Source organism: Pterocles gutturalis, unplaced genomic scaffold, assembly GCF_000699245.1.
Source record: "Pterocles gutturalis isolate BGI_N339 unplaced genomic scaffold, ASM69924v1 scaffold6981, whole genome shotgun sequence".
NCBI classification, from domain to species: domain Eukaryota; kingdom Metazoa; phylum Chordata; class Aves; order Pterocliformes; family Pteroclidae; genus Pterocles; species Pterocles gutturalis.
This window is the reverse complement of record NW_010097736.1, coordinates 83,985-103,999: the sequence shown is the minus strand read 5'-3', so window position 1 is coordinate 103,999 and position 20,015 is coordinate 83,985. Positions and strand designations below refer to the sequence as shown.

Genomic DNA, 20,015 nt, shown 5'->3' with positions numbered 1-20,015 from the left:
CCAGGTGTTGTTCCCTAAACTCGAGGTCGAACAGGCTGCTTCCACAGGTTGGACAGGCTGAAATGACCTTCAGTTGCAAGTCAACATTATCAATTATTTGCTTGCTTCAACCCAGCCCACTTGGTGACAAGACCGAATCCAGGAGTGCCTACGCACGACACTGCAGCATGGCTTCATTTTGTAATTACCAAAGCTGTTTTGCTGAACTTACCATTAGGTTGCCTTACAGGATGGACTGCCACAAGCCCCAGAGGCTGGTGAATGTTATAAATCATAACTGTCTGGTTTCCTCCATGCCATTTATTGGCCCGAATTACTCGATTAGTATAGCGGTCACTCCAGTAGACAAAATCTTCAAAGACAGCTATAGCATGTGGATGCTGCAATATCTAAAAAGCAAGAATGTTTACCAATTTAGTTCTGGAGAATTGTATATGTAAAGCTTGCAATGAAGTAACAGCAGAGCTGAGCATAATTTTAAAAATAAGAAAAAAAGCAGCTCTGTCTCAAAAGATATTTTTCAGCAAAAGAATATTCAAGATCATCTACTGCCTGAAAACAAGACATTAACTATGGGGGATATATGCATTTCTTTAATGAAAATGCTAAATAGATCCTGTGAGATGTACAGCATGAGGAATTAACATAGCAGTCTAACCGTAGGGCAGAACATAGGGAACCAACAGATGAAGACACTATTGTAGATTTTCAAGGGCACAAGAGGAAATGTGTAGTCAGAGTTATGGACCTGTCATGACCTTGCATCTCTGATAAGCTCCCCTACAATTTACCAGAGGGTCAAAGAAGGTGGCTTATCTAAATTTCAGAAAACTAAGAGTGGGGTAATAAAGATTGCACCGGCTCCTATTTCATAGACTCATAGAATGGTTTGGGTTGGAAAGGACCTTAAAGATCATCTAGTTCAACCCCCCTGCCATGGGCAGGGACACCTTCCATTAGACCAGGTTGCTCAAAGCCTCATCCAGCCTGGCCTTGAACACCTCCAGGCACATCCACAACTTCTCTGGGCAACCTGTGCCAGTGCCTTACCACCCTCACAGTAAAAAATTTCTTCCCAATGTCTAGTCTAAATCTACCCTCTTTCAGCTTAAAATAATTATAGCACAAGAAATGTCTAGCCAAAAATAAAAGCCCCAACGTTCAATTCTTGATAACATACATGTGGTTATTTATACCAGCTTATGTGTACAACTGAACATCTGAACTTGTGCTGGGACAGTGTAGCACAGGGACAGTGCTACAAGTTGCCAGCAGCACCTCATTGGGAGATAGCCTGTAAGAGGGCTGGTCTTCATCAAGTGCCCTGCACCCAGCAAGTCCTCATGGCACAAAACCCTTCACTGCTGTCAAGAACAGCAGCAATCATCACTCACAGAAAGTGACTGGGGAAAGTTCTTTCAGGTTTTACGTACTGTATTTGCCTACAGCAAATGTACCACCTAGTAGCAGCAATGTCAGATGTCACCTTTAGACTTCATGCATGCAGAAAGAACAAATGAGAAGGATCTAAAGCACCAAGTCTACACTCAGCTCCAGGTTCTGTTGAAGAACCTGTGAGACTGTGAATAGGATATGCAATTCTTTTTCCAGCTGCAGAAAGCAGCTAAAATACTTCCTATCTGCTTCACACAAGTATTTTGAAGAAAAACACACACAAGTCCATGACAATACAAATATGTTTTTAAGTACTGTCAGCAAGCACATGGGGAAACAATGATTTCTTATCAAGGTCTTACCAAATCACTTGCAACCACCTGTCGTCTGTTGTTTCCATTGTAATCACAAAAATCAATATAATCAAGATAGGCATCAGCAAAATAGAGAAGTTTATTTGGGTAATCAATGGAGAGTCCATTGGGCCAGTAGATTTTATTGTTAATAATCACGGTTCGCATTTTGCCATCCATGCTGGCTTTTTCAATTCGAGGGTTTTGGCCCCAGTCAGTCCAGAACATTACATGAGCACTGAAAAAAGTAAATTTTGGTTACCAATCTGAAAAAAAACACTTAGCTGCCTACTGAGAAATGTTACACAAGGACTCATTAGCCAAAAACCAGAAATAACCTTTTTAAAAGTCCTTCACAATGATACTGAAATTATTCATTTAAGCAATACGCTTACTTAGATATTACCATAATCTCTGTTGTAAAAATTTTTCTAATACTACTACTGCTGTTTCCATTTGTCAATAATAGCAGGATATAGAAGCTACTGTTAACCACTGTTTTTCAATGTTAATTATAATCTGATTTTCCAGTTGCTAAATAATAATTTGTTATGGGCTTGCACTTTCACAGGTATGCATTGATCATTATAACGGTGCTATAACTGAAGAACCCCATGTGGCTGGCAGCAGAGTTCAAGGCATTAAAGAGCTCAAAAAATAGTAAAAAGTTTGTACATGAATGGTTCAAATAACATTCCATTTACTCTATGCCACTTGCTGTCTGAAATGGGAAGGTGCTTTTGTGATAACAGTAATATGGTATAGATAATTATTTTAGACTTGGGGCTGTGAAGGAGCCTGGTTTTTGCCAGGTAGGCATACAACACTATATTACATGTAAATTTGTGGTATACCACCAACAGATAATGACATGTCAGAATTTTGAATTAATAGTTCTTAACTAGGAAGAAAATGTAGGAAAATCTGTTTTACAGGAAAAAAGACCCATCTTGTTACAGTGAAACAGAGCAACAGATTACAAATAATTACCATATGACTGTAAATATTAAATCAACTCTGCAAACACACTATTTTTAAAAATTGTCTTTTCTCTTCCCCTTGTCATTTAGAATTACAATACAATTTGGTATATCTCAAATTTGAATATTGTTATATCATAAAATACGCATCTTTTCAAAACAAAACATAAAAAAATCTTACTCAATTCTGGGATCTAAAACTAGTCCCCTTGGGTTTGTTACATTTTCACTAATCAGCACAGTCCTGTGGCTCCCATCCATTTTAGAGACTTCAATTGTTTCCAGAACAAAGTCTGTCCAGTAAAGATTGCGACCTACCCAATCTACCGCTATACTTTCAGTCACGGTGACACCACTGTCAAATACCTGTTTAATAACAAAAATTAAAAAAAAAAAAAAAAGAAAGAAAGAAAGAAAAAAAAGGAGAGAGAGAGATCAAACTAGTTGATATTAAATTTTTACCCTTTCCATTTCTATAGATACGGAAAATCCCCAACATTTTCTAGGTCTCCTGTGCAGAATGAATCACAATGTACATGTTTAAAGCACTGACAAAGCATATACCCAAACACATCTGCTAACTTCAGTGGGTCTTTTGAAGAAGTTAGCATCCACTAATAGGAAAATCAACTTACAGCCTGAAGTTAAAAAAGGGCTTCCTGAAAGCATTCTGTTTTCTTTTTCAAAAAGCTATATGAAATGTTGGCTTGGTATCTACAGTTATTTAACTTTGTCTATGTTATCTCTCTTCTTACTATGTTGGGATTTCCCTCTTCCCCTTTGGTAACTGGAGATACAGTGTCTTCATTTTCTCTCTACAATGAAGAGACAAGAATAACTCAGCAAAACTTACTATTTTTCGGTCAGTGCCATTTTGATAAGCACTCCAAATTTTATCCTGTGTTGTATCAGACCAAAAAATACGATCTGTGATTGAATCAAAATCAATAGCCACAATATTCCTTCCATCCCGAACCAAAGAATAAATACTGTGTGACTGAGAGGTGATGTTGTCCACAACGATTTGGTTACGACTTGCCACCAGCAAAAGAAGATTCCCAGACTCTGTCAAAAAAAAGAATCTAAAATAAACTATTCAACAGTAAATCTACAAGAAAAAAAACACTGAGTAATTTGACATGGCTTTATAGCATCAAAGCTATTGTAGCTAGATATGCACATTGAAAGCACATATTCAAATCAATTCTCAAGCCAAAATATTTTATCATATCCAGTCTGTCCGTCATGACTTTTGGATCTACCTTGGCCTTCTTCCACCCTTTCTCCATCATTTACTCTTTCTACTAGACCCCCCTTCCCATCTCATATCTGGACCTCAGGTCCTCTTCCCAATTGTCCAACCAGTTTGCTGCTGACATCCAGCTCTCATTCCTCCTTAAGTCACTCTCAGTTCCCAGTCCTGATTCAAACCCCAAAGTTCTTTGTTACTCTCTGCATCCTGGCTCTTCCTCCTTTTTAGCCAGCCTGCCCTTTTTTTTCCGCCTTCCCATGAGGGCCAGGGAGGAGAATAAACAGATTACAGCAAAGCCATAGGCTGCTGTGGTTGGATTGCTCTGCAGCAGCTTACACTGATAAGATGCTGAAAAACAACTAAAGAGTAGCAACCATAAAGACAGCAAACTATGAGAAACTCACTATTAGTAAGGGCCAGACTTATTCGTAGGTGAAGTGCAAGAGTCTTCCATAACCTATATTCCTAAACCAGGAAACCTGTGGTGACAAATTCCACTGGGTATATGGCTCCTCTGCACTGTCAGTGTACTATGTAAGATACAGAACAACAGACAGCTAGGCTGTGTCAGTGTTGTTTGCTCTTTAGAAATGAGCAAAGTATGGCATAGGCACAAGGTAAGTCTTGTGAAAGGCTGGGATTTAAACACACTGTGAGCACTGAGCTTTATAAGAAGCAAATCTTAACCTATGGCTTACAGGTTCCTGGCATTGCTTTTCTCCAGAATATTTTTTTGGCCATTCCAGGCCTAAAAATTACTGTGTTAATTTAAATACATTATTTCAAGGAAATAATAGTTTCCAATTAACCCCTCAGCTGATAGTTTTAATACTCAAAGTCATCTGCCATGAACAACTTTAAGTGGTTGTTTATATCAGCTCTTTTAAAAGAGAACAATATGAAAATGGCAAAGCTGGACATTTTCCAGACTCTGTTGTCAATCTTTAGGTTGACATCAATGTTCCTCACCTGCTGCTTTACAAGTCTTCCCATTGGTTTCTAGAATGTATCCTTCATCACAGTAACACCTAAAAGACCCTCTCTCATTGTAACAATGCTGACTACAAAAGCCTGGAGGTTCACATTCATTAATATCTTCACAGGTCTTGGAGTCATTTGCAAGCTGGTATCCAACAGGACAAGTACACTGAGCTCCAAAGGGTCCTTGAATACATTCATGAGTACAGCCGGCATTATTGTCAGAGCAGCTCTCCTGATCTGAAACGGGGTTTGGGAAGGAAATAAGCAAATAGTCATCAAAAGCTTCTTACACTAAATTTAGTATTTTGCAATTGCATTACTAGCCTAAGGATGCTGCTAAAACATGACTGCACAATCATCAGCTATGCAATGGACTTATGCAAAATATAGCACACACTGCACATAAAGGCACATAGCAACATAGTATGTACTACTGAATCCCATTAAATAAATGCTAAACAGAAGTCTGTCTTAAGAATTTATAACAAATTTTTAAAACTATTTAGATATACACAAAATTTTACTGTACCACTCCACACTTAAAATTGTATTTAAAAACAATACTTTAAAATAATTTATAATCATACCTGGCTGGGGTTCATCTGAGAATGTACATTGATTAAAGAGAAGGAGGAGGAAGGAAGGAAGGAAAGAAAGAAAAAGGTTATGCTTAAATCAATTCATAATCAACATAAATACAAATTCTGACTACATGTGGGCTTCTAGATTTTTTTCATGATTTTTGAAGTTAGAAATTTAAAAGAAAATATTAAGGACTGAATCACATTTCATCTGATCTTAAAGCATGCCATGCTTTAGTGAACGCATTCAGGAAGACAAAGCTCATTCCCGTATTGCTATATAAAAACCTATATTGAAGTCAGTGGATGTCACATTAGAATTCAGAGCACAAGACTGAACATGGGTAATGCATTCATCAGTCATCATCACAGCATCCTTTCACTGCAAGCAAGTTCCCCTTAGTAATTTGAGCTAATTTCAGTACGCTTACAATTTCTGCTAGAAATGTTGCTGCACTAAATACAGCATGCTGAATATTCTTTCTGAAACTGTAGCACATAGTAGGCTATAGTAGATGTTTGAACAGTAACTTACTGCACAACGGGGATTCATCAGCTCCATTAGGACAATCAGCAGAATTATCACATACTCTGCTCAGATTCACACAGATACTGTGACCTGGACATTGCCACTGCCAGCTGGGGCACCGGAAGGGTTGAGTAGGACAATCTCTCTCATCACTCATATCTCTGCAGTCGTTATCACCATCACAGATCCATGCTCGATAGACACAGTTGCCATTATCACAGCGGAAAAGAGATGGAGGACAGGTCCTGGCAGGACATCTATGATGTTCATCTGAGCCATCTGCACAGTCAGGATGGCCATCACATTCCCAGTTAGCAGGAACACAATTGCCATCTGATTGACATTGGAATTCATTCTCATGGCACATCCCTGGTGGTCTTGTAGCTAAAAGAGTGACATTCAACAGTTCAGAAGATGTTTCAATTTTAGACAGAGAAGCAAAATCACTATGTTCAGTTCATCTCTTGCATAAATATTTACAACACTGTTGAGAACTGTGCTGCTTTTAGACCAGGCCATAGAATTACAGTTAATCTACACGACATTTCAGAATCTGACCAACTTAACTCTGACTTTATAACATGGTGAACAAGGCAACTCAATCATTGTTACATTTTGAGCAAGCACGTATTGACATCTATGTATATTGATTTCTACGTATATGCCCAAAGCAATATGGAATTACTTTCTGAAACAAGTTTTCACCGCCCTGCATTGCAACATTTTGACTAACTTTAAAAAATTACTCAAGGAAAAATGTCAGTCTAACTGTCATGGATACAAGGTTCTCAGTTTTCTAGATCAATAGACTCCTTAATGTTATTTTTAAACCCTGAGACTGAGATGCCAAGTAAAACAAAATGTTAGTATCAAAAGGAATGCAAACTCTATACTACACCAGAAAAATCTACTCTTGAGCAGGAACCTGCTCTGTTTAACAAATTTCTGCTCAGAAAAACAATTTTTAGGCCAGTTTCCCTAAAAAGAACTTTGAGGTTTTAAGGACGGTAGTGACAGTTACTTGATATAGCAGATAAAGGAAATTTTCAGAAGCATCACCTAATAACTGAAGCCTTTCTTTCAGCATCAATATACTTACGGCAATCAATCTCATCTGAGTGATCATTACAGTCAAAAACACCATCACACTGGTAGTAGGTGCTGATACACTGGTCTCCACTTAGACATTTAAACTCTGTGGCACTGCAGTTATATACTACAAAATAAAAAAATATATTAATATTACTTATTTATTTTGCTAGACTGCACCTAATTTTTCTGCAGGTGCTCAAGTCAGTTATGGTATCGGCACTGCAGTTATATACTACGAAATAAAAAAATATATTAATATTACTTATTTATTTTACAGAGCTAGACTGCATGTAATTTTTCTGCAGGTGCTCAAGTCAGGTATGGTATCAGGAGTCCAAGCTCCACTGAAGACCATGATTTCCCTGGGACACAGAAAATGTGGTGACCTTGGAATCTACAGAAAACAGAGGAAATAGATTTCAGCCCTCTGCAACCAGCCCAGAGATGAAAGTGCTTACTAAAATGCTAAAACAGACATCACAAACAGGGTAAATTTATTGATAGGTTTATTATACATTCTGCTATCTTGGAGCTGGTAATATCACATCACCAAAAACCCCTCAGGGGGTAAGAGTGAGAAAACAATAAAGAGGCGTCAAACAAACAAAGTTATACTTACTGCAGTCACGCTCATCAGCACCATCTACACAGTCTTTGTCTCCATCGCAGACATAGAATGGGTCAATACAGCGATGGTCAGGACACTGAAATTGCCTGGGTTCACAAGTACCTGTGAAAGCTATTACAAATGACAATAAACACAGATGTGTTTCCTTTCTCTCTTTTGAAATCAGCATAAAACTGAGACAGTATAAAGATACTTGCACTGCACTAACTTGCAGCATTTAACTAGTAATCACATAAATTAAAAGCACTGATACATTAGTATCAGGTAATTGTTTATTCATATATAGGCATGGACTCATGCAAAACAAACAGAAGACTCAACTCAGTGATAAATAACACTAAAGAAATATATGGAGAAACTACTGTCTTACTTTACTGCAAAATAATTACAGATACTTCTGGTAAAATCTTACAGACTAGACTAGCTGACTACACCATTAGTCATTACTGAGTGCATGTATGAAGTAAGTGCTTAGAACTTCTCAGCTTTAGCTGCTTGTTGCTGTAAATTGCAGTGGATGACAGTGTGCAGCACCATCATTACAACTATCACAGTTGCCCCTTTTTATTTTTTTTAAATTATTTTTCTGCATTCTACTTGACTCTGGTAGTCCAAATTAGACAAGTTTTCCACATCTTAGGGAGGGCAAAATATTAGTCTAATTTAGATACTGGTTCTATTTCCTAATTTCATTTATCATCCTTATACCAACACAAATATCTATGTAGTCATACACAGTTGTTTAAAAAAACAACAGACACCTGTGATACTCACTGCAGTTTTTTTCATCTGACCCATCACCACAGTCATTATCAGTATCACATAGCCAGATCCTGGGAATACATCTGTTGTTATCACAGGTGAACAGGGTTACAGGGCATGAAGTGGGTCCTTGTGTAGGACAATGCAATTCATCACTGCCATCAAAACAGTCATTATGTTTATCGCAATGCCAGCGACCTGGAATACACTGTCCACTGGCACAGGTAAAAGCTGATGAAGCACAAGTATTGTCTAAATAAAAAACAAAACAAGGGGACACTTTTATAAATATCTCCAAAACTTTTCTTCCCTTCCAGAATATTCAGTACATTTTGTATACTTACAGAATGTCTAGAATATGCATCACATTCTAAAATGCATATTGCTTAACATGAAAATGTCTGTCATGCCACTATGCTGCAGAACTGAACAGAATACTTACAAGCTTTTGTAAACTGCAAGAATAAATAAAAAACTAAATTGCTTATCACTTCAAAGCAATCTAAAGAACAAGAAAAATAATTTCTTCAAGTAGCCATTTGGTTTACACTTTGCTTTTCCACAAAAGACATTCTAGTTATTCTGAAATAGCTCACTAATAAGAAATAGAGGTTATACCTTAGTCATACTAGTTAGTCCTATGCATTAAGGAACACACTGTATTAATGTGACCTATTTTCTTTTCTGTGATTTCAAAGAACAAACTAACTCTGAAGAAAGAAACATCAAACATGTCATAAAAGCCAAGAACTCTTCAACGTCTTATCAACTATCATTAGCCCGCTGTTCTCTCAATTTACTTATCAACAAAATATTTTGTGTGAGACACTTTACAGTAAAAGCAGGAAATGAACCAATGTGCTTTTAATCCACTTCACTGAAAATCAAGATGTAATGAGTAGTTCAGAAGTGTCCAAATAGAATGAAAAACATAAAATTTGTATTCAGATATTAAATGAAATAAAGTGTGCTGATCTAATCTTAGAGGAAGGTTACACAATGCATATGAAATACTAGGGCCTGAGCAGTCAGGCCCTGAATCAAAGTTGACCTCTAGATGAACGTCACATCCTAACAATACATCTAATACACATAATATTGATCAAGTATGCAATGTATTACCTTATGAATATATGCCAATTTATAAAAGCTTTCGTTGCAACGCTTATAGAGCATTGCTGTAATGCTTCCTGTAAGATTATAGTTGTGTAACAGTAGCCGCCCTTGTCAAAAAGAGATACACCTATCTCAAACTGCCAAACAGACCTCTAGGTAAAAGAATGCAATAGGGTGGTGACGGGCTTTGCTGAGAGATACACAATCAAAGGTAACCAGATATCTTTACTTCTTCTTAATTTTTTTTCAGGTTCTGGCCAAACGTGAGTAAAAGTTAACAAGGAAAAAAAAACTACACCGGATGTTTTTTCACAGCTTAAGATAGAAAGTTGTTTAATTGTATAAAAGCAGAGACTGTTCGCAGGGAAACTTGGAAACCTCATCTATACAGTGGACACACTGTACAGAGATTTCCCAATTGCCGGGAAGGGTTCTCCAAATCCTCGCTGCAAATGGGCTCCCCAGCGACTGCGGATCTGGATGATGGTAATGTGTTAATAGGGCAATTGGTGATGTATCTTTCTTAATCACTGTCACTAACTCTATGTAGTAATGATTAGGTGCATTACCTTACTTTCTGCTTGCTATAGTAGTTCACTTATTATTTTGCTGCTTTACCTTATTTTGCTTTAATTCATTTTCACTGTATTATTTTCCTCATTATTTTATCACTTTAAACATAATTAAAAATAAGCTCACTTTTTTTTAATTTGATGCCTGTGTCCTTTGTGCTAACCTCGTCGACTGGCAAAACAGCATATGGTTTTGTTATTTTTCTTATGGTGCTATTTTTTAAATGTTTTCATCTTTATTAAGGTAGTTTGTCCCTCACCACGCATCAAACTAAGACAAGCAAGTGATATTCTTGAGTATCTTTCAAAATTTACAAAAAACTAAGAATAAAGACAACTTTTTTCTTTAGAAGATAAATTTTTGTTACTCTGTAAATTGAATTTTGAGAACTAGTGAGATATTAATATTTTTGTGCATTCCTAAGTGGCCAGTGTTGAATCTGAGTTATCGGAATAATTTCCAAAGTAACAAATCTCCCAGGTAGATTTCAAGATTTACCCACAGATGCAACCCTAAAAAATCGGGGTTTATTCCAACAAAATGAAACTAACTCATCAAACTTTCTGAACTGCAAACAACAAACACTAACTGTAAATTACAGGGATTACTTACTTAAAGAACCACAGTTTTGTTCATCACTGTTATCATGGCAATCATCAACACCATCACACTGATAGTATCGAGGCACACATCTTCCATTACCACAGGAAAATGAGTAGGAGCCACACTGCAAAGTGGGTGGTTCATTGGATGGATCTTCAACACATGTCAGCTGATTTGAGGCCAGCTTCATGCCATAAGGACAACCACAAACTCTCTGAAAATTTGGTACTGGGAAGCAGAAATGGCTGCAATCTCCATTGGGATTTGTTCCTCTATTACAGTAGTTAGAGCCTTAAAAAGTGATAGGAAAGATCAATGTATACACTATTGTAACAGCTTGGGAACTTTTAAAAGTGCATAGTAACTGTAAAAGAATGTTTAACAAAAAAAAAAAAATATGCTGCAGCAAATCCCAGTTTTGCATACACTGCAAAACAGGGTCAAGTTCACTAACAGCAGTAGTAAGTCATAATAGTAAGTCCTACATTCCATATTCCTTCATGGACACAAATGTTTACGGAAGGAAAGAACACACTACTAAAGTTCAACCAATTTTCTGACAATTTTTATCAACTGTCTCTAAACAAGTATACTACAACACATGCAGACCTTTGAACAGCAACTTGATCCAATCTTTGGACACCAAATAGGTGGCAAGCTTTAGCACATGGTTTGATCATATATTTGGTAAGTGCATTGGGTGTTTTACTAAATTAACTACAATAGTCAATCTTTGTTTTAGATTATAGAATTGAACAGAATTCAGCAGTGAAAACAAAATTTAAAAAATTAGGGACTTAACCACAGTGATTACTTTAAGAATAGCAGTTTGATTAATAAATGTTTACCCAACTCCTCCACATAAATAGTTCAATTTAACTAAAACTTCTACCACAAAAAAAGAAATATAAGGTTGTAATTAGTGATACAATTACACAAAATACAATGGAATCATAACTTCATTTTACAAGGTTATTAAATAAAGTAACCAAAGTGTGGAGGAAAACTGCATACAGCCACAAAACAGTGAAATACATGTGTGATTGCAAGTGCCTGTGCTGCAGGTCAGTTAACACTCAGTATATCCATTTCTAAAAATCGAGAATGGAAGCCTGCTGTCCCTAATATTTTGTCTCTTATTCCCTATTTCCTGTCTTTCATCTGTACAACAAAAGAACTCACCTATTTGGGAATGAGCATCATATGCTTTAACATGCATAATGTTACTAATGCCCCTCCTAATAACAGTCATTTCTCCTCCATCAGACTTCCTCACTCGAACTATTGCACCAAGTCTCCAATCAGTGAAATAGGCATAACCTGTTTTGAAAGACATTTAACAGATAACAACTACAGAGCAATATGACATAAAATATCAAACATCATAAGAAAAAACTGCATGGCTTTTTATGTAAATTTACTAATTTTTCATAACTGTTTCATGAAAAAGACAGAAGGACTTTTAACACTAATGCAGTCATACGCAGACAGAAAAACAAGCCCTCTCAGGTTTCAATTAAATCGAGATACAACAGACTCAACTGACATTTCAAATTCCAAGGCAATTTTAGAAGTCATTCATTACAACCACTTTACAGAAAATTTTAGAATATTTTTGAAGACATTTTTACACAATAACAAAAGGGGTCAGATGCTGACATCTTTCTTCACACACAATGTAAATCCAGTGATAAACTCTACATCCAACTAATAAAATCCTGAAATTGCTGATCACCTCCAGGGAGGTGATTCACCTTGTCTGTCCAGCATGAGCCCACCTTGGAAGCTATAATTAGTACAGCATATCTGCCTTGTTGCACTGAAAGAATTACCTGATCTGCCTCAAATTATTTAAATACAAATATAGATAAAAACAGTCTTAAAAATAAGCAAGAAGTACTAAATATATATTTTAATAGAAACTTTAAAGAGTGCTTTTTATAGGAAAAGCAGTATTACAAAGTCCATGTTATTTTATCACACATCCTCACAGATCACCATATCAAAAAGAAATCTGTGATAATAGATAATATTTTTCAATTCCAGACTTACCTCCAAAAATAGTAAGGCCAAATGGGTGAGTCATCTGAGTAATACGTTCAAGAGTCTGTCTGTCCAACCCATCAAAGGTGCTGTGCTCAATTTTATCAAAAAAGGCATCCACCCAGTACAGCCTCAGAGCACTAGAAATAATGAAAACGGCATATCTCCTCAAACGACATTATGTCTATTAGGAAGCACTCACATTTTCTCAAGTAGTAATCTTAAACTTGACAAGGGACTACTGGGGTGTGTGGGGAGGGATTCTGAAAAAATCTCACATTTTACAGTTGTGTAAAGCAAGTTAAAAACAAGGTCTTCAGTACAAAAGTGCCAGTGCATGCAATCTGCCACAATTCCTAACAGTTTAAAGGGAGAAAGCTTCTCTGCCTTCTGTGTCATCCTTACCTCCAGTCAATGGCTAGGCCATTAGGCCAGCCCAGTGTTGTATTCACAATTGGCAAGGCATGGGAACCATCACTCCAGGCCCTCATGACTTTAGCAGGACGGAACCAATCTGTCCAGAATATATACCTGAAAGGATACATCAGAAGAGACAAAAGCCCAATAATATAATGTAATAGAACAGAGCAACACTTGAACAGCACTAATATTCTTCTTTGTACCACATCGTCACATACCTTAAAAGAATACAATTTTATGTTGACCCTCTCCTCAATTGGTAGGGCTACCAACTATTAATAGTTATCCTGTGTACAACTGCTTTAAAAATCTTCAGAAGTTGTTTGTCCCTTTAGACATAAATATCTGTAACTTTTTAAAAAAACGTTAAAGATTCAATTTAAGTACTGAGAAGGAGGGAGAATCAAGCAAAAATGGCTCTTCCAGGTAATACTTAGAAATAAGCACGGATATTATGAAGAATTTTCTCCTGATTCTTTTGACTTTTGCCTACAGTCAAAGGGTTGAAGCTAGTGTTAAATAACTTTGCAAAGCAGTGAACAAAAGAGGTTGGGATGCCTAAGGATCCAAGTTCAAAACTATTCTTACAAGATTATTTGGCTACTAAACTAGAAAAATCAATATCGAAGAACTAAGAAATTTAGTAGTATAGGAAGATGAACTGTGCTGTGAAAAAAATGCTGTTTTGGCATGGCCAAATAACACAGAGTATTGAATTTGAAGTTATGCAGGACTTAACAGAAAAGCAGGTCTTCATTTTATATACAAAGAATCACATATTGTAAAGTCTCTATCAAATACAGCCAGTAGTATCTAATATGTTCAAATAAAGAAACTAAAAATAAAGGAACTAAGGTTAGCATTCCGGGAACTGAAAGTATACTAAAAGTAATTTAGAAAATATCTTTCAACTATGAGAAATAGCTTTCTAATCTGAGTGATAAAAAGAAATAAAGTTTGTCTGCCTGTTGATCAACAGACAGGAATAAAAAAAAAAAAAACCAAAAAAAAAACTGGTGCTTTCAAAGAGAATTATTTTGAGTGCTTCCTTCATCTGGAATCTGTATCACCTTGCCCTTTCCTCTGCGTGCTGAATCCTAGGTCAGAATAAAACAAAATAAAGACAAGAGAACTGAAAAGACACAGTAAATACAAATGAAAACAGAAATCCAGAATGAGATGTAAATCTAACCTCACCAATGCTGCTTAAACCATAAATTCATTCATGTAGTTCCAAGTGAAAACCAAAGCTAAACTTACCCAATAACAGGGTGAACCACTATTGATCGAGGATTATTTAAATTCTGAACAATGGCTCTCCTAGATTTATCTGCCAGCCTCATCACACTAATGCTCCTATATCGAGGGTCTGTCCAGTATAGATTCTTTGAGATCCAGTCAAAGGCCAAATCTTCAACACTTTCCACTCTATTAGCTGTCAGGATTTCTCTTCCTAGAATGTATAACACACATAATGATTGTAAATGTTTAGGAACAGAGGAAATAACATGAACACAGTATTCTGTTCACAAAACTAGTGGTCTCCCTTTGTAAAAATGCTGCCTCTGTGCTACTTAATATAAAGACCAATAACCAAGGGGAGTGGGGGTGCCCTTTGCTCCAGGTGAAGGTGTATGTTCAGGAGCACAAACCCAAAAGAGGAAAAATAAAGACTAGCCAAAGACAAGGGAAAAATCTGTCACTAAGTTTACACTGAAAGTTTTATGAATGAACATCAGCAAGGTCAGTGTGGTAAGGACATCTTCCTCAACAGCCAGACCTTACCTACTCTTTGCACAGTAATGGTCAGCTGCAGTCTACCATTAATCTGACCAAGGCAGCAAGTAAACTCAGAAGACTATATTCTGACTTAATATATATTTGATCATTACTACAAATTGGAGAGAAACATTCTTCTTCACTACCACAAAAAGGACTTCCAAAAATCTCACAACCATAATCTTCTTTTTCTGTATTACAGTATCATAGCAAACATCCTGCTCTCCAGATAGGGAAATTAAAAAGAGAAACTTGGCTTCATACTACTGAAAGGCATACTAGTCTGCATAAACAGACTGATGATGACAAAGACTAGTCGTGAGAAGTGCTACAAATGGTTCATTGCCAAACACATTCAGCAAGTTTCTCAAAGAACAGGAAAACTTCAACAAGCTTAATATGAAGTGAACCAAACATTTCTGACATTTTCCAGATTACTGGGGTGACACTGAGATTTGTCTGTATATCTCACAATGTGACTTTTTGTACTTCTTCTTAGAAATATATATTCTACTCTCCTTACCACAATAACTCTACAATTCCTAAGGATATTTCTCACCTGAACCATCAGTTTTCTGTTTATAGATCATGTCTCTACTTGTGTCTGAGAAAAAAATGGTGTCATCCTGAGCAGAGAAGTCAATTCCAACAAAGTACGAAGGACTCCCTGTTACAGGTATGATCACATCTTCCTGGGTGGAGAGATTGAATGGGATTCCCCGCACTGCCAGCTGGGATGAAAACAGCAGGAACTGCTGCACAGCTGCAAAAGAAAAGATCAGACAGTCTCTACTTATTCACAAGGTGAGACAATTGAGCTTTATTTTTCTTTGGCAATGCTAACAGTCTGCAAATAGAAAAAAGAAGAATGAGAAAACAGGAATTTAAATATACACGGACCTAAAAACTGAAGAAGAAAAACAAAACCCAAACCAGAATATTAGGTGATGTGGTCGGGTATTCCTCTTGCATTGTTACTGTGGTCCCAATACCCCTTTAGAGAAAACATTATCCCTGTGGAAGCAGAAATCATCTTCTGTGCTCACCTCTTTACAATCACCTAAAAAAAAATAACTCCCAGGTTTTGTGGAGCCACCGTATAACCAGACCATACCTGAGTGAGCCAGAGAAATGCATGGTCTATAAACTATAGACAACATGTTTGGCTTAATTTGCCAATAGACACACATGGTAAACCTCCCATTAGTGACAATTCTGCACTCAAACAGGAAACAGGAGATTGCTGATGGAAGCCCACAGCTCCAAAACTGAATCTCTTATTCTTGCCATACACGTTCAAAGGGATAAGACCAACTTAATCTGCACATTACTGCAGACTTACATGTTCAAAATAATGCAAAATTTTCATATTAGCAAGCATCCATGCCTGATTTCAGGTTTAAGAGCTTATCATACAGCTATCTACACATATTTAATATCTAACACTTTAAAAATGCTCATAAAAGGTGGTAAATTTCAGTTTATGTGGCTTGAAATGAGCATCATCAGAAATTATTACATTTAAAGCTGTCAATAAGAGCTGTGGTGGAAAAACAAAGTCCTTGGCATATTGAACCCACAAAGCTACTGAAAACAGAAAGGATGTTCTAGAAATAACTCTAGAGCTAATGGAATAGCGCTATTTCCAACAAACATAAGGCATTTTCTTACCAACGCAATGTCGTCCATCTGTGTGTAGATCAAAGCCCAGTATACATCTACAGCGATAACCTAGTCCATCATTATCTGTTTTGTGGCTGAGAACACAGATCTGTTCACATCCCCCATTATTACCTCCACAAGGATTTCTTACTGGAAAACAATACAGATAGGATTACAGTTTCATCTATTAACCTAATGGCATCATTATCTTAATTTTTCAGGATTTTTTCAACATCCACAGCAAACCATGTGGACTCTGTGGGAATTATATCACAGGGAAACCATATACCACCAGTTCTACGCTGCAATGCACCAAATCACAACAGAGCTAATCAGCATTCAAGGTATTCAGCTCTGTACAGCACACAGCACTGAGGCCAACAATCTAGGCTATAGTTTTCTACTTCAGAATTATTTTCCAGGGAATTAATTCACATTGGTAGCCTTTTCCAACTACACTCCCATTGCAGCATTGAGGAAAAAAATTCCCAAACATCAACACTGCTCATAAGCACAAGTTTGACTCTTCCAAATATCGATATATTTAATAAACTCCTCCACTTGTAAATGTTGCATTTGACAGTTCATTACTAGAACAGCTGGATTAAACCCCTGTGTGATAAAAAACAGCCCAGTTTTACAATACAAATTTATGTATCATAACTATTAGTTGTTTAGAGCAGAATAACAGTGTCTCATAACTTTTACCAACTTCTGGTCAGATAGTTCCCAAATGTCCCTTAATGACCTACTTACTGTCTTACCATATGGCTGCCTGGCAGCATGGTAAACTGTCACTCCATAAGGTCTCAGCGAAGACTGGTAGATCACTTGAGGGTTAGATTCTGAAAACTTGTTAGCTTTCACCACTGCCATTTTGGTCCAATCAGTGAAATAAACATTGTGTTCAAATAAAGTGATTCCATAAGGATGAGGAATCAGTGAGCCTCCATGAGCTATTGTTCTCCTGTTATAAAGATGGTTTTACAATTATTTACAAAATATTATCTACAAATTAACTTCATAAACAGAGGAAAGGACTCAGGATTATTAATTCATTCACTAGTTTTGCTTCTACATAGCAGCTTTCACAGTACAAATGAAAAAGACCAAATGAACTGAAGATACAAAGCCAAACATACAGAGTACATAAACATGAAAGATACAGCAGTGAAAACAGAGCCATCAAAAAAGTTAGCAGCCTCCAAGAAAACACAGTGAGTAAAGACGACGACTCAAAAACATAGGAAAAGATTCATAATTAATGGGAGAAAATCAGAGAAAGAGGACAAACAGGGGAAAACAAAGACATCTTCAGCAATTTGAAATATTCAAGAAACCTTGAATGTTAAAAAAAAATTATGGTTGCAACAGCCATAAAATTCTATGTATCCAGTTAAAAAAAAAAAAAAAAATTTACTTTCTTCAGCCTGAACTCATCACCCATGCAAAACAAAAGAAAACAAAATGCTAATAAGTTGCATCTATTCTATGCAAAATATTGTGACAATATTTTTCTGGATAAATATTAGAAGAGAAATAGAGACATTTAAGTCCTCTCACAATACATAATAACACTACAATAATATTGTCATGGAGTCATGAAGGAAGGTCTACAAAATCAGATTAATTCTAGATTAATCAGATTCAACTGGCAGATGAAGTTGCCAAACCACTATCCATCATATTCAAGAAGTCGTGGCACTCTGGTGAAGTTCCCACAGACTGGAAAAGGGGAAACATAACCCCATTTTTAAAAAAGGAAATAAAGAAGACCCGGGAAACTACAGGCCAGTCAGTCTCACCTCTGTGCCTGGCAAGATCATGGAGCAAATGCTCCTGGAATCTATGTTAAGGCACATGGAAAACAAGCAGCTGATCGATGACAACCAACACAGCTTTATGAAGGGAAAATCGTGCCTGACAAATTTGGTGGCCTTCTACAACAGGGCCACAGCGCTGGTGGATAGAGGAAGGGCAACTGACATCATCTACCTGGACTTGTGCAAAGCCTTTGACACAGTCCCACATGACATCCTTGTCTCTAAGTTGGAGGGACATGGTGTGGTGGGTTCTACAGCTCGACTCTTAACAGTTTCCCGGGTGATTTAGGTTCATGCTGCAGGCACGCAAGATGTGACACAAGTGGACAGTAAGCTGTAATTTAACATTCTTTGCAGTTTATGCCATTGCCTGTTGCCCACTTGCACATCTACAATATTTTTTGGTGTTGCTGTGAGTGATAAGCTTTTATCCCCAAAACCCAGAGATTTTACTAAACACATTCTTGACTTACTAAGCCCTGATAACGGAGCAAAGATGCCAGCATTATTTTTAGAATTTCATAAGTGAAAAATTACATTGAGAAATAAACCTGTAAAATGAGCACAGGACTGTTTTTCAAGTCAGTCTGTAGGAGGTATGCTAAAGGGGACAATTTTTTTCTTGTGCTTGAGTAACAAAGACTAATCACAGACGCAGAGATAAGCAGGCTTCTAAGCACTATACTTTAAGACCCAGTCCTATAAATACCCAAGGACTCCTTTTTTGTGTGCTCTGGTGTAGTTTCCCCAGCATCACAACAGGGTGAGTGATGACTTAATTTCTGACAGCAAAGATGTCAGAATGTAGGAGGAGCACTTAATACGCATTACACAAAGTGGTGTTTTGGAGTGAAATATTTCAAATAAATTAATTCATGAAAAAGACACGAAGAAGTGATGATGGAAGACAATGTATATAATACAAAAATGTTAAAAAACAAATGCTATAAAAATGCATACTATAGTGGCAGACTATAAAAAAAAAAACACATTATAAAAGAAGTGCAACAGGTATTCAAGGTAGAAAAAGGACAAAGAACGATGAGGGAATTAAGGATTTTCTAACAGCAGCATGACACCATAGAGATTAAGATGCATCACATTCATTATGTTCTAATTTTAATCCTTCATGTATCTCATTTTGTTAGACAAATCTTTCTTTGAACTACATACAAAATAATCAGTGTATCTGTAACCTCCAAGGAATAACATTTCTCCTACCTTTGAAGCCCATCATAAGTTACAGTCTCAATGTAATCAAACCGGCTGTCAACCCAGTAAAGTCTTTTTGATACAATATCCAGAGTTATTCCAGCAGGCCAGCCTAATTTTGTTTTTATCAAATCCTGACGGTTTGTGCCATCCATGAAGGCCCTTTCCACTTTAGGATCACCAGACAGACTATCCCAGTCTGAGAAAAACAAATAACTATAAAGGGGGGAA

At 36.8% G+C, this 20,015-nt stretch overlaps 1 protein-coding gene across 1 annotated transcript in view; it reads right to left on the bottom strand.

Moving 5' to 3' along the window:
- Nucleotides 1-20,015, bottom strand: part of LRP2 (low density lipoprotein receptor-related protein 2) — a 120,915-nt gene that overhangs the window by 61,282 nt on the left and 39,618 nt on the right. The window contains exons 13-30 of the mRNA XM_010085835.1: nt 19,794-20,000; nt 17,514-17,716; nt 16,759-16,899; nt 15,647-15,850; nt 14,569-14,761; nt 13,294-13,419; nt 12,898-13,028; nt 12,028-12,165; nt 10,855-11,136; nt 8,566-8,805; nt 7,783-7,902; nt 7,171-7,287; nt 6,078-6,455; nt 4,950-5,198; nt 3,582-3,793; nt 2,910-3,094; nt 1,758-1,986; nt 212-389 (exon numbers count right to left, since the gene is read on the bottom strand). Coding sequence (XP_010084137.1) covers nt 212-389; nt 1,758-1,986; nt 2,910-3,094; nt 3,582-3,793; nt 4,950-5,198; nt 6,078-6,455; nt 7,171-7,287; nt 7,783-7,902; nt 8,566-8,805; nt 10,855-11,136; nt 12,028-12,165; nt 12,898-13,028; nt 13,294-13,419; nt 14,569-14,761; nt 15,647-15,850; nt 16,759-16,899; nt 17,514-17,716; nt 19,794-20,000 — 3,533 coding nt within the window. The remainder of the gene's footprint in view (nt 1-211; nt 390-1,757; nt 1,987-2,909; nt 3,095-3,581; nt 3,794-4,949; nt 5,199-6,077; nt 6,456-7,170; nt 7,288-7,782; nt 7,903-8,565; nt 8,806-10,854; nt 11,137-12,027; nt 12,166-12,897; nt 13,029-13,293; nt 13,420-14,568; nt 14,762-15,646; nt 15,851-16,758; nt 16,900-17,513; nt 17,717-19,793; nt 20,001-20,015) is intronic.